General features: G+C 33.1%; 1 protein-coding gene across 2 annotated transcripts in view; it reads right to left on the bottom strand.

Annotated features, from left to right (window-relative positions):
- CLEC2B (C-type lectin domain family 2 member B) overlaps nt 1-10,224 on the bottom strand; it is a 47,219-nt gene extending 36,995 nt beyond the window's left edge. For both annotated transcript variants that reach the window (XM_023534034.1, XM_023534033.1), the window contains exons 1-2: nt 10,074-10,224; nt 1,597-1,680 (exon numbers count right to left, since the gene is read on the bottom strand). In XM_023534034.1, the coding sequence (XP_023389802.1) occupies nt 1,597-1,680; nt 10,074-10,161 (172 nt within the window). In that variant the 5' untranslated portion in view covers nt 10,162-10,224. The remainder of the gene's footprint in view (nt 1-1,596; nt 1,681-10,073) is intronic.
- Between the last annotated feature and the right edge of the window lie 5,058 nt (nt 10,225-15,282).

Here is a 15,282-nt window from a genome sequence, read left to right as displayed (position 1 = left end):
AACAATCAATTTCAAGAGGATTTTAGCTTTCAATGTAAAATAAAATAAAAATGTAATAAGTATAACAGAAACTCTAATAGCTTCATGTTTTTGAAGTACAGGGAATTTCTTAAACTGGATGCAAAATGTAGTAACAATGAAGAAAAGCAAAAAAGAAAATTACATTTCCCTAAAATTACGAACTCTGTTCATTTAAAGACATCATATATAGTGGATAAATTTAAAATTAATAGTAGAAGAACATATTTACATTATCTATAATATGTATATAGTGGAAGAGATATTTAAATAGAAATACAGAATATTTTTATCTAATATGTTAAAGAACTCATGAATTACAGTTGAAAAAGAAAGCTAATTCAATAAAAAATAGTGGGAAAATATTTGAACATGTTCATCACAAAACACTGTGGTTAAATGAGCAGTAAACAGGAAAAGGAACTTATCAGTTGGTCATCAGGGAAATTCTAATTAAAACCACAATAAGATACCAACACACACATTTTGTCAGAATGACAACAATAAGTAAAACTGACAAAGTGTTGACAATTATCTTCAGCATCTCACATTCTCATACGCTTTTGATTAGATTATCTACCATTTATGTATTATCTACTAAATTTGACTTACACATACTCTATGGCATAATTATATTCTAAATGATATCCATTATTCACTAAAAGACTAAAAGTATATAAATGTTTAAAGCAAAACAATTTGTAGTAGTCAAAATGTGGCATAATCCAAATGTACATCAAAAGTAGAAAAACTAACAAATTAATATATAGCATGGAATACTCTACAGCAAGGATCTGCAAACTATTACCTGAGGCCAAATTCAGAGGTAAAACTTATTACATTTTAAAATAATCAAAATAATAATAATAAAAATAACCAAAAAGTCAAAATAATTAAAAGAGAAATAATATTTTGTGACACGTGAAATTTAGGCAATATTCAAATTTCCATGTTCAATTTTGTTGCAACACAGCCATGATCAACTGTTTATGTATCTTCTGCAGCTGTTTTTTGCACTACTAATACAGAGTTGAGTAGTTGCAGCAGAGATTATATCCAATAACAGAGCCTAAATTAATTACTATGTGGCCCTTTGTATAAAAATTTTTCTAACCTCCTCTACAACAATAAGTCAAGGAGATTTTGCTACATGTTAGGACATGGAAAAAAAAAAAACAAGCATGATGTGGAACAAAAGAAATGAGATGCAACGGATATATGCAAATTGCATTATTTAATTTATTTTTTATTTGCTTTTATCTTCATTATTTTATTCATGTAAAAGTTTTTAAGTGGGCAAAACTAGTTTATGCAAAAGAAGTCAAAATAGTAATTACCATTATCAGGGTGAACAATTTTGTCTTAATCTTTGCATATCCCAATGCCTTATATGGATCACGTAATTCATAATAATTCATTTATTGATATCCATTAAATATATTGTGACTAATGGGAAGGAAGTGAGACTAATGAGAAAAGACCATGGGAGAAAAGAAAAAAAAAGGACCATATAATAGGAAGCCCTGAAAAAGAAAAAAAAGAAAATAAGTGAAGAAATAAAGGACATAATTTACTCACCTACTATAGCCAAAATAATATTTAAAATGGCAGATGTTATAAATAGAGATATGAAAATCTTACTCTTATGCTTGCTGTAAAAACCTGAAAAACAAACAAACAACAAAACAAGTACATTTAGATTAAGAAACAGGTAAAAAAAAACCCCTAAATTTACTTTCATAAGCACATTTGACAAAGCTCTTTAGGCAATTTTATTCTGATACTTCAAAAAGAGATGACACAAAACAAACTTTTCCTGTTTGTTGTATGAAAAAATAAAATCTGATTTTTTTCCTGTTGTTGAAATTACTCAGGACATCCTTATATCCAATTTAAGTGTCAGAGTCCAAGGAATCAAACATGTATGAGTCTTTAGGGCAGAATTTCCTCAGGCCTAGAGCTACCCCCAGGCCTTTACTATTCTTCCTCTATGATGAAATATTAGCACATTCTAACAATTCTTGAATGTTTCTGAGAAAATCTACTTTCCAACTAATGAGAAATTTATTTTAAAGGATAGACGGCATAGCATATGTGAAAGGCCATGGAATGACAAATCAAAAACTTGGGATTGAGATTTTTGCCACAAATAAGCAATTGGAACTTGGATAAGTCATTTTTTTCTGGTCCTGTATTCTCACATCTGCAGTCAGTAAAACAGAATTAATCTCTGGTCAGAAATTGGTTTTCTTTTATTAGTGTTCATTTAGAGAAAAAATGGTACGTAAGTTTTTCAAAATGAAATATTTATTTTATATGATTATAAAGTATTATTGTAAAATTTTATAAGAATTTTAAGAATTATAAAAGTTACTTAAAGATAGACTATAAACTCATTGAAACATTTATCATTCTTACTTTTTTTTAGTTATTCCTTTGTTAAATACTTTTTTCCATAGCGTATGTACGAAGAAATTTAAAATTCATCTAAATTTACATTACTTAGAGATAACCAGCATTCTTATTTGGGTTGTATTTCTCTAATACTATTTTTATACATATAACCTCCCTTCCAAATACACATAATTTTAAATGAGTACAATCATCATAATATGCTCTTTCCATGCCTGGCAGATTGTTAAAAATGGCCCCCCAATGAATCGTGCCTCCCTGTGTTCATCATCCCTTGGACATATGATTTTGCTACTCTTCCCAACAAGAGGTACATTGTATTTCCTGACACTTGAATACGAATTGGCCTTGTCCCTTGCTTTGACCAACAGAATGTGGTAGAAGTGACAGTCTGGGCTTCAGAACCCAGGCCTGAAGAGATGTTGCAATTTCTACTTTCACTTGTCTGGAGCCCAGGCATCTTCTAAAGAGAGGAAGAGGAGGGAATGGTGAAGGAGAGGGAGGAATAGACAGGGAAGGATGGGGGCAGGGAGGGCCGGAAAGAGAGAGAGAGAGAGAGAGGCGGGGGGAGAGGGGGTGGCGGGATGCGGAGAATGGAAGATAAACAACTGAATCCAGCCACTAAGGCTTGAATCTGTGAGTAATGACATTTGGATGCTCAGACCCTTCCCAAATACACCAGTTGGCATAACATAGGGGAAAGGAGCCATTTCCATTGAATCTTGTCCACATTCCCAACCCATAGAACTACCAGCAATACCATGACTATTGTTTTAAGCCACTAAAACTTTGGGGTGGTTGTTCTCAGAGCAACAGATAAATTTATACATTGTGTAAAAGTGTAATTTGACATCACAATTTTAATGGCTGATAATACTCTTTTCTACACCTATACTCATAAAAATATTTTTTTGTTTCTGATGGATCTTTAAGCAGTTTCCAGTTTCATTCCTTTTTTAAACCAGAACCAAAGTAAGTGTAGTTTAAATGTGTTTTTGCATATTTATCTAATTATCTTCTTAAGATAAATTTTCAAAAATAAATAAGTTGGCGTATATAGGTTAAATGTTCTTCTAAAAGTGTGGTACTAATCTACACTATTATGAGTAATACATGAAAATACTAGTGCCAATAAAAATTCATAATAAAGTAATTTTTATAGATTACCATATGGAGGGAAAAGGGAAAAGGAACACAGCAAAAGAATATCAGCATTGGTTTTGAAGCACTCAATTGTTATTATTTCATCTACTCGAGAAATATAATTATGGAGTTACATATAATTTTGTATATTTCTTTCGAATTTCTGAAAAGTCTTGTCATTAGCTGTGTATTTTTTCTGACTATCCGGAATTTCAAAGCTATATGAACAGTAGTATCTGTAATGCTTTACTTTCCCACCAGCTCCGTTTATTTATTCTTTTATCCTTTAACACATGTTTATTAATCACCTACTATAGTAGTGAGCAAAAAGGCATAATTCATGCTTTCCTGGAATATATATTCAGTGGAAAAGACCGACAATAAGCTGATAAAAATGAATTTAAAAATTATAAATTGCAAAAAGAGCAAGAAAGGCAATAAACAGAGTGCTATGATTGATAAGGGCTTTAAAAGGGTAGGCAGGAGGGTCACTCTGGGGAAAATGACACTAAAACCAAAACCTCGAGCATGAGCAGTGGCTCTCTACACCAAATCTCGTGGGACATATGGGTTTGTCTAAAACTCCCACAAAGATATTTTGGTCTGCGCCAAGAGGTTCTTGATATTTGGTCCCGTCCAAAATGTCCATAAACATATTTGCTTCTCATCAAATTCAAACGGTCCTTAATATTTGCCCCAAATGTCTGCAGTTAAGAAAACGTCCCTGGATTCAAATAGCCCATAACATTTATTTGTACTTTGGGTTTACAGGAATAATAAATTAAAAATGCTACCATGTTTTGCTGGTCCAATAATTACTTTGTGGCTGTTCTGACAATAATAACCTTTCTTGCCTTAGTAGTGTAGCTGATAATGGCACATGGAGTTAAGTAGATGGCTCTGGGTTTGAATCTTGCAGAGGATCAAGATTTCTATTAACTCTGAACCAAATGTTTCTATGGATGTTTTGGACAGAGTCTGTGCGTTCCAAACAGAGAACAGCAAGTGCAGTTGCCTTGACTCAGTTAAAAGAGTGTAGCAAAGTGTAACAATTGTGACTATGTAAAAGATTACAAAGGAGCGAAATGATGCTAAGCTTAGAAGGCCCTGGGAAACAAACTGATTTTCTCGCAAGTATAATAGGAAGTCATTGAGTTTTTTTAGCGGGTGTTTAGCATTACCAGATTCATGATTTTTAAAATTCTCTATAACTGCTGGATGGAGAGACTATTTAGAAGGCTATAATTCTAACCAATCAAAATATGGTGAGGTCTTAAAGCAAGATATTAACAATGGAGATAGAAAGAATCAAATGGAGCACATGGAAATTTTTTTTTCAAAAGTGGATTTAAGGAGTAATGCAGAAGGAAGTTAGATTGCTGAAAATAAAGCGAAAGTGTTGCAGAAAAGTTGCAAGAATCAGACCTGCGAGAAACCAAGCAGCGCTTGGAGAGTAGCAGAACTCAGGTTTATTATGCCAGCGGTCCCAGAGGAGCTAGCGTTCAGAAGATCTGAGCCTAGAGCTCAGTTGCAACATTCCTTATATAGAACTTATTTGGCTTGGGCTGATTGTTTAATTTGTCCTTAGATGGTTACAAAGCTTGGGAGTTGCTATGGGCTGGAGGCAGTTACAAAGAGTTACAAAGCGCAAGAATTGCTATGGGGTACAGGCAGTTACATTTGTTGCTTAGACAGAACAAGCAAAAGGGAAGATGAGTCTTTAATTTCCAGCAGGCTTATGTGGCAAGCATATCTATAGAAGCAGAACAAAGAGCTGATTAGCCTTTTGAGTGAAAAGTCCTCTTAAAAAGCAGCATGTAGACTCTCAGAGAACTATTTCTGTGTGAATGGAGAGCAAGCAAAGTATTGGATGAGATGAATAGTTGTGGTAGGATTTTGTAAAAAGACACAACAAATAATGTTCTAGACATTTGGGAATGATTTAGTGTAAAAGGGATAGATTGCCAATGCAGTCAGGAAGGAGAGAGAATAATTAAATTAAAAAGAATAATTCTTGCATAATCTAGAAGGGTTGTGGTCTGAAGCACTAATGGAGGGATTATTCCTAGGTAAAATCTTGTCTCCAGTGTAGCAAAGGTCAAAAAGAAGAGAAACAAAACATACAACTGTCATTTCAGCTTTTCTGATGTTGTATATGGCTGGGTCAAAACTTGAGTCCAGGCTCTTTCTAATGAGGTTTTAATCGCCTTTCTGCCAATTATTTCTGCCAATAATAAGCTTTAAAATATCACCTTATTAATTTCTTTAATTCCTTATTAGTTTTCTTCAAATATCAGAAATCAAGAAAATCAGTACTTGTTCTCCTTTTTCTATGCCATCAGTCAAGCCAATATATCATTATGGCATTCTATTTATCCAATAATAATACCAAGTGTATTATTATTACTATTACAGATTCAAAATCTTGATCAAACATTCACAGTGCATAATTTTATTTTCTTATCCCATTTTAGCCTATATCTTTTCATTCATTAAATAACATGATCTCTTTTTAAGTTAAAGAATGTAGATGTACTATGTTATCAAAGGTCTAGCTTATTATAGGAATTAAATGAAAGAAAGCTTTTGTTGTTATTTTTTCTTTTGTTGACTCTCCTATCTTTCCATATTTTAATTATGGGAAGGTGAAGGTTACTTACCACTGTAAAGTGGAATTTTTAAATATATTTTCTTGTTTATTATTTTCAGTAGGTAGTCAGGCTCTTTTGGAGTCTTTTCCTCCTAAGCCCTAAAATCTAGTTTTCTACACTCAGTATAAATAACTTTCATTTTATAAATTCTTTTATGTTCTCAAAATCCAAATACCTGTACACTGCACAAATTATCCAAAATCAAAACAACAGAAACTGTTGGTCTTCCAGTATAAATTTAGTATTAACAGATGGTTACTAATCTTAGTGAGGATGTAGTAACATACATCAACGTCAAATCACTATGTTGTACATCCGAAACTAATATCATATTGTATGTCATCTGTATTTTACCTAAAGAAAAAGATGAATATAAAAGAAGTTGCTCAACCCTCATAATGTGTTCAACAAAGGAATGTAAAAAACAAATAACATCCCAGGGCAGCTCAATAAAAACCTGTTTAATTAACAATATAGAATACTGAAGAAAGTAAAATGGAATAAGCATTTTTTAAGACAGTTACTTAAAATACAGTCAGGAGGCTATTAAAGAAGTGGGGCCTAAGCACATCTGGTACCTCAGTTGTCAGAGGTGTTATGATGTTGCTAACCCGCTGCTAAACTCTGCTCAAGGCTGAGTCATAAACATCCTGGAACAACACATCAACTTTATCTCCTCCTTGTAGTTTTGGCCTCCCTCATTTGCATATCAGAACTAACCAATTCCTGCTAACCTAGCCAGCAAGTATTCATTTGCATGAAAGAATTATACTTTGTGGTTTTTGCTTATAACCCCTGATTTTCTTTGTTCTCTCTGGAGCACAATTTAAGTTTCTACCTGTATGTGAGTCTCTAGAGTTGCAACTCCTTTTGCTCAAATAAATGCTTTTTATTACAGCCTGAACCTCTTCTTTGGTTAACACAGTGTTAAATCAAATAGTTTTACATTAATCCCTACTATAATATAAATAGAGAAGGATTCCAATTATTTTCCCAATAGAGTTGCTTCATTGACTCAACTAATTTCTCTGTTTTGGAATCTAATCTTCTTCAAAGAGAGTTCGGAGGAAAGATCCAGAGTGACCAATGAATTTAAAGCCAAAAAAAATACCGTATTTTCTAGCTCACAGCCTTAGGGAAAAAAATCACAAAATAACCAATAAGCAGAAAGAAGAAAATAAAACATTAAAATATATAAAATACAAAATAAATAAATGAATGAATTATATCGCACTAAGTTACCACTATTACAATGGTGTTTATAATTTCAAATTACATATAATAATTATATATAGTAATATGCATATTTATATTTTGTATTGATTTAATATAATTTCAAATCTGCTTGTTTATGACTTAAGTGAAGTTGTTTTAATCCACTTGTTTACGAAAAAGTCAAAAAAACTTTCAGAACTAAAGTTGTTTAGCTATAAGAATGAAGTAAGTTACTTCAGCATGTTATTCTCACCTATTGTCTTGATAAGCGTCTCAGCAGTTAGACTATACAGACTGAGAGTTTGTGAGGACTATTTGATAGTTTTGGTTGGGGCCAGTTGACTCTGGTAAATTTTTTATTCATATTTCTTTATTTCTTTATTATTTTACTTACATTCAGGCCTTGGGGCCTTTGGTTCCTTATGGTCACTGTGGCCAGCACCAAGGGATCCTGCCTACTCCATGTCCCAGGTCCAAGGGTTACCTTTCTTTCAGTGCCCACTTAACACTATTGGTTCAGAGGCACTTTGTGTATCAGCTGAGAGGAAATAGATGTATGTCTTATGCAAGGTGCTATAGAGGAAAAGACTATCCAGAAATTGGATTTTGGGCTGGGGAGGCACATTTCTAGCTGCAGCAATGTGATTTTGTTGAGAGATTCTCTAGGAAACAGCAGGAGTCTTGGTATGTAGAAGGTCTGTTGTGGCAGCTGCTTTGTCCAGTACCGGCCCCAGTTAAACCCATTGATCCAGACTTGGCCCTTGGTCCATTCAGGTAGAAAGAGAAATGTGTCCCCGCCTGAGTCTAAAATTGGAAATGTTGTGGAGTAGAAGGTGGGGTCAGAGGAAGTTTGAAGATGTGAACCTTTCGGCAATTGAAGGAGAAATCACCACAAGCTTATCAAGTTTCAGAGGGCACATCAGCCATTGGGTAAGGATTGTTTGCCCCAGAATTGGTGGCTCTCGAAGTCACTGTGGTTAGACCCAAAACGGAGCCTCCTCTTTATTTATTATTTTTACTTAAGTGTAGGTGGTATACAACATTATATTAGTTTCAGGTGTACCACATAGTGACTCAACATGTATATGCCTTACAATGTAATCGCCCAAATTCAGTAATCAGTCACCACGCAAACTTATCACAATATTATTGCCTATATTCTCCTTCACCAAAGATCTCCTGAGATGCTTGGGGCATTAGCTCATGCTGGTAAAGGGTACTCTCTTATTGGCAGTGGCCAAAAGCCTGGCATCCTGGCAATACCAGACTTATACTTTTGTGCAGCAGCTGGAAATCAGCTCTTCATTGATGGCTGTCTCTCCTGAGTGGCTTTTGGTATAAAAAGCTACACTTTATATTAAATTTGGACTTTATCCCTTCATCTTCCCTTGCCTGGAACAGTAGTATGATTAATCTGTCATTGGTTTAGAGTATTTTTTTTTTTATTGGTTTACTAAGAGACAGTATCCTGTATGTTATTGGCTTGTGAAATTAGTACAATTACCACAGCAAATCTGTGCTAAATAAATTGCTGGCAAAGACAAAAATTAGTTTCTAGAGTATATCTTTTGGTGCTTTCTCAAAACAAAACAATATAATTTTAAGTAACATATTTGTGTGATATATATTTGTACATAAATATATAAATCCATACTGTTGATAGATATGTAAGGTCAAACTTAACACTGGTTTTATGAGTGGCTAGAAACATTCTTAAAACTTTTGGATCAGATATTTTCATGTTACCATACAGTATTTGATTCCTTTGTCTTCAACTCTCTTTGATCTAAACTTAACAGAATTATTAAATTGTCAATAAAAAGAGGATTAAAGTATTTACACGTTTTAATATGAATTGCAAAAATGCACTGGTAGGTTGAAATAAATTAAGTGGCAAATGTTTAAAACTCACCACGGTCCCTAAAGCATGGATTGTTGTATTTAATGAATTTTAGCCTCATTCCCTAACTTCTTCACTATAGTTTGACCAAAAGAGCCCTGTTTAAATAACTGAAAGATTTTCCTGTTCGATTTAAAATTTGTATCTTACATACTCTGAACTTGCTATTTAATACATCCAATGATACCAAGTCACTTTCTAAGTATTTCTTTAGTACATTTTCTTTCTTTATCCTTCTTAAGGTCACCAGAGACATCCTCAAGGTAATCAGGGCACCAGCAATTGTTTAGATAAGAGTAAAAAAGGGAGATAATTTTTCTGCTTTAAGTCTAGTTTATCTTAACTTCCTTAAAGCCCATAAAGAATCTTTTAAAATATTACAAATATTGGTCAGATTTTTATAGCGTGTGTTCATTCTAAGCATTGAATGAGTATGTAGATTATATTTAACATCTTTTCTAATAATGGCTTTATTAAAATTAAGTAGAAGTAAAACTAAATCTTAGACAGTTTTATGCTGTGGTTAATCTGTCTCCATTATTAAGATAAGGCAAAGTGAATCCGAATTAAAAGGACAAAATAGTCAATTAAAAATCTTAATTTTGTTATAATTGTCATTTCTAGAGATGGAAGAAACTAAAACCCGTTTCATGTATTCTATGGCTTTTGTTTAACAATATGCTTCATAATTTCACTAAATAACCTTTATTCTGAACAATTAAAAATGTTCTTACCTCGCTTTGTTCCATCAGTTTCTTGGCTGCCGTTATTAGGGTTCGACATCCCTTCATCCAGGGCAGCTATGGAGATGCTTTGTGCCATATTTTCCAAAACCTTTCTTCAGAGTTTTCACTTTAATGCAAAAATGTGTTTTCACAACTCAGCTCCGAACGACTTTTGAAAAGTGAAACAAATTTTAGTGTTTTTCAAAATGAAAGTAATCATGTGATTATGATCTCAGATGATACCATTATCTTTCTGCAAATGGAAAAACACAAGACCAGAAAGGAAGAAAATTTAGTAAAACAAAATGAAAGTCGAAAGAGTTAACAGTAAGGAACTCATGTATTTTTATCTCTCAGCAGAGGTTCCTCATTTGGACCACAGAGTGAAAAATATTCAAGTAGAAATAGTTTCAGTTTTCCCCAGAGTGGCAGATAGCTAGTGTCTTTACAGGACCACAAGAGATAAAAACACTAATTAATTAAAAGGCATACTTTAGGACATTTTGACTTAATTATCATGAATTAAGAAAGGGCATAGTAAAGGTGATAAAAGTGCATGTACAACACACACAGGAAAAAAAAGAAGGAAGAAAAAAATAATTAAAATTAAAATATACCTAGAATGTTATCATCGACATTCAAGATGATAATGTTATACTAGTATTAAGTTATCAGTACACAATTTGGTTTTCAAATCTATCTTAATGATAATTTTAAAATTATTTCATATTCCCATCAATATTATATACACATATATTATACATAAAAGGGAAAACAGTTTATGTTTCACAAGCTACTTAACACCACATTTGTTTTGACAGGGACACTCTGAGGGGAAAAGAAATGATAACAGAGAGGGAGGTAAAATACAAAAGAATGAAAAGAAAGAAAATATAAAGAGAATAAGTGCAGGTTTAAACTCTTCTGGGTGGCTCCAAATATACAGCTCTGGTCACTTCCATCATTACCCAAAACAAAATTAAGCAAGATAAAGTACAGAAGGAAAGGGAAAGAAAGAAGACTAAAAATTTGGGGGGAAAATCTGACCATATTCTACCTGTGTCATTGAGGAAATATTTGATTCATAGAATTACTAAGAATGCCTATATAAGAGAATATAGAGATTACACTATCATGATTGAGTGAAATTTAATTTGTTCCTAATGGAAAATAGTCAAAATATAAAATTTGACTCAAAATATAAAATATTTCTATCACCTCAAAATGTTCCTTGATGTACCTTTGCAGTTCCTCTTTCTACTTCTGGACCCAGGCAGCCATTTACCTATTGTCAATGGAGATGAGTTTTGTTGGTTTTAGAATTTTACATAAAGTATGTACTCTTGTGGGTGTGGTGTCTTTTGCTCAGCATGTTTTTGAGTGACATCCATATTGTCACACAGACCAACAGTCCATTCCTTTGTGTTGCTGGGTAGGATTTCATTGTGCGGATATATAATAATTTGTATATCCATTACCCCATTGAGTTGTTTTAATTTGGGGCTATAATAAATAAAACCAGCATAAATATTTCTGTTAAAGTCTTTTTTTGCACATTTATTTTCTAATGTTTTGAGGAAATACCTAACAGTAGAACTGTTAGGTAATACAGAAAATATATGTTTGTGTCCACTCCTCTTTTTTGGTGATAAAAACACTTAACATGCAACCTGAGAGGTGATGGATATGTCTATAACCTTGATTGTGGTGCTGGTATCACAAGTGTTCATATATGTCTAAATTCATCAGATTACACACACTAAATATGTGCAGTTTTTAAAATATAATTTACATTTAAATAAAGCTGTGTTTAAAAAGAAATATATATATTTAATTTTATAAACATATAACATTTTTCAAAGAAGTTGTACCTTTTCCACCATTAACATAAAATAGTTCCAGTTGTTCCACATCAACATTTGATATGGTAAACCTTTGAAATTTTAACCACTCTAGTAGGTATATGATGGTATCTAAATGTAGTTTTAATATGTACATTTCTAATGATCTGCTGAACATTTATTTTCTCATGTGCTTGTGGCAATTAATATATGTATTTTGTAAACTTTATTTAAATAGTTTGCCAATTTTTATAGGATTATTTGTCCCATTAAGATAGTCTATGTGTATATGTGTGTGTGTGTGTGTGTGTGTGTGTGTGTGTGTGTGTAAAACAAGTTGTAACATAATGTATAAACAATATGGAAATAATCCCTTCATCAGATATATGTATTACACATACTTTCCACCATTTGTAGAGTACCTTTTCATAAAATTTAATAAAAGTATTTCTTTACTGTCTTGTCCAGGTATAAGTCACTTCTCCTCATCTCTGCCATAAAATATCCCAGAGGGAACTAGATTATCTTGACATATCTCAGGACATGATATAGATTAGACTCTATTGTACAAAATAGATTCATTACACTGATGAAATCATGCTAGTTGTATCTGGTGAAGAATGAGAAGTAAACATCCTATAACTATAGAATAACATATATTTACCAGCAAGAATCTTATCTCATTTGACTAATTTGACTTAATAGATCCTAAAATTAAATTGTACACCAACATTCTATCATAAACTCAAAAGGAATATATTGGAGGTTAGGCCTGAGCAGTTTCAAAAAGGCACAAATAACTGCATGAGCAAATGGCTGAAACTCTCATGGTTCACTTCTGTATTAATTTTCTCTCTTGACTTCAACCATGTATATGGCCTAGGGGCAGGAAGAGAAAAGGTGTTGGAAAGGGTCCCACATGTTCATGTAGTGTCGATGTAAAAGGAAAAGTTTTACCATTGAACATGAAAAGTATGCCAACTAGAAACAGATGCCACGTTATAGCCTCATTCAGAGGGTGGTCATGAAAGACAGAGATGAAGTTAAATCTTCATGTTAAACAGAACTTTAGGTGATATATCTGGCTATCCTTCCAGTAGGAAAGATGAGCACTCAGAGATATAAATTCACTTATTGTCAAAGATTAATGGGTTAGGCGACTGGGCAAGAACTCAAAAAAAAAAAAAAATTAGAAAATTAGTGACAAAGAGATTTGAGAGAGAGGTGTAAGAATTATTCAGAATGACACAGATTGTGAAGAAGTTCATCCCCAGGCAAATACCCACAATTGATAGCTATAGTTGAGGAAGAGACTTTCAATGTTCGGGCAAACAAAATGGTATGTGTTGTGGGCATCAGGAAGCCTCTTTCCCCAGACACTCTGAGGTTTGATCAAAGGACCAATGCAGAGCAGTCATGTAGCCAAAATGAATCCTATGCACGGGATCAACAACATTGTCTTTTACCACCTGAGGACTACCTGGAACTAATAAGTGCTCAATCTACCAAATGCAATGGCTAAATCTGTGCCCCAGATAAGACACCAATTCTGGGAAGGACAGTTGTTAACCTGGTGGCAGATTAATTACACTGAGACTCTATCATATTGAAGAGGGCAATACCAGGTTTTAATAAGGTAGACTCTTAATCCAATAATGAATTTGACTTCCTGCCCACAGATTTTCTGCATTACCATCATCCATAGACTCAAGGATTCATAGTATGCTGTGTCCAATTTATCATTGTCTCTGCACTGATCACCTCTTGAGAGCCACTTCAGGCCATCATAACCTCACCTCTCTCAGGGGTTTTGAACAATTATTGAGGCTGTTATGACATCTGATTTAACATAGGTCTGATATTACCTTTCCTTATGCCCTTATTGTATGCTCCTCACTGCTGGTCTGAGACTTACCAGTTGTCACTGAAAAGTAACATTTTTCTCTGTGTGTATGCATGAACAACACCAAAGTGTGGTAAAGATAGTACCTTGTAGAGCAAACTTTTTACCAGTGAGAGGGTAGAGCTGTGGTTAGGTTTTCTCCCTTGAGAAATAATTCTGATCCCACTAATTTGATCTATTATTTTCCTATTTTGCCTCATCTAAGCATTTTTAAATTAAATTTATTGAAGTAACATTGGTTAATAGAATTATATGTTTCAAGTGTACAATTCAATAATAGATCATTTGTATACTGCATTATGTGTTCACCACCCAAAGTTAAGTCTCCTTTTGCCACCATATATTTGACCCCTTTACCCTTTTCTGTCTCCTCCCTTTCCCCCTTTCCCTCTGGTAATCACTAAACTGTTTTCTGTGTCTGTGAGTTTTTGTTTATTTGTATTGTTTGTTTGTTGTTTTCAGTTTTATATCCCACATATGAGTAAAATCATATGGTTCTCAACTTCTGTCTGACTTATTTCAATAGCATGATGATCTCAAGATCCATCCATCTTGTCACAAATGGCAATATTTCATCTTTTCTTATGACTGCATAATATTCCATTATGTGTATGTATCATATATTCTTTATCCAATCATATATCTAAGGACACTTCAATTGTTTCCATCTCATGGCCACTATGAATAATGCTGCAATGAACATAACAGTGCATATATCTTTATGGGTAAGTGTTTTCAAATTTTGGGGGTAGATACCTAGGAGAGAGATTGCTGGGTCACATGATAATTTTAGTCTTATTTTTTTGAAAATAAAAAGTATTTTTATGTAGACCCTACTAGCCCAATATGTCCCCAAATAGCAAAATGATTATTTAAGTTTTTTTAATTTAAAATTTTTATTCTGATTTAGACAGACACTGATTTCGTTTATTTGGTATTTTGTTTATTTGTTTTATTTCATTTTTTTTCTGACTATAATATAAAATATATGAGGGCAGGAAGTATGTCTTGTTTACTTTTATGTTTCTAATACTCTGTACACAAGTGACTGGTACATCGTAAGTGTATAATAAATATTTGTTGAAGAGAATGGAACAAAATAGCCATCTTTACCTTGTAACATACAGAATTTTAGCCAGACATTAACATACCTATTTTCATTTACCAACACATCCTTTGTGGTTTTGGACAGTGATACGTGAATAAATTTTAGCTATTTTTGGACTTCCTTTTAGTATTGGGTACATTGTGCTAGGAGAACTATCCAGGGTGACAGTATTCTCCATTTCCTTTATACTATTTTCTGTGTAATATCATATGGAAACATTTGAAGAGATGGAAGATGAAGATGGCTACATGATGCTGAATTGCAAAAATAATTTCAAATACAGGCAGAAAACTAAAGGTAAGAATATTGTTTCTCTCCACTCAGACTCCAGTTTAAAATTGCATTATTCTCTTAAGGAAGACAATT

Source organism: Pteropus vampyrus, unplaced genomic scaffold (assembly GCF_000151845.1).
Source record: "Pteropus vampyrus isolate Shadow unplaced genomic scaffold, Pvam_2.0 Scaffold116, whole genome shotgun sequence".
Lineage (NCBI taxonomy): Eukaryota > Metazoa > Chordata > Mammalia > Chiroptera > Pteropodidae > Pteropus > Pteropus vampyrus.
The sequence above is the reverse complement of the archived record's forward strand: the minus strand, read 5'-3'. Positions and strand labels throughout refer to the sequence as shown.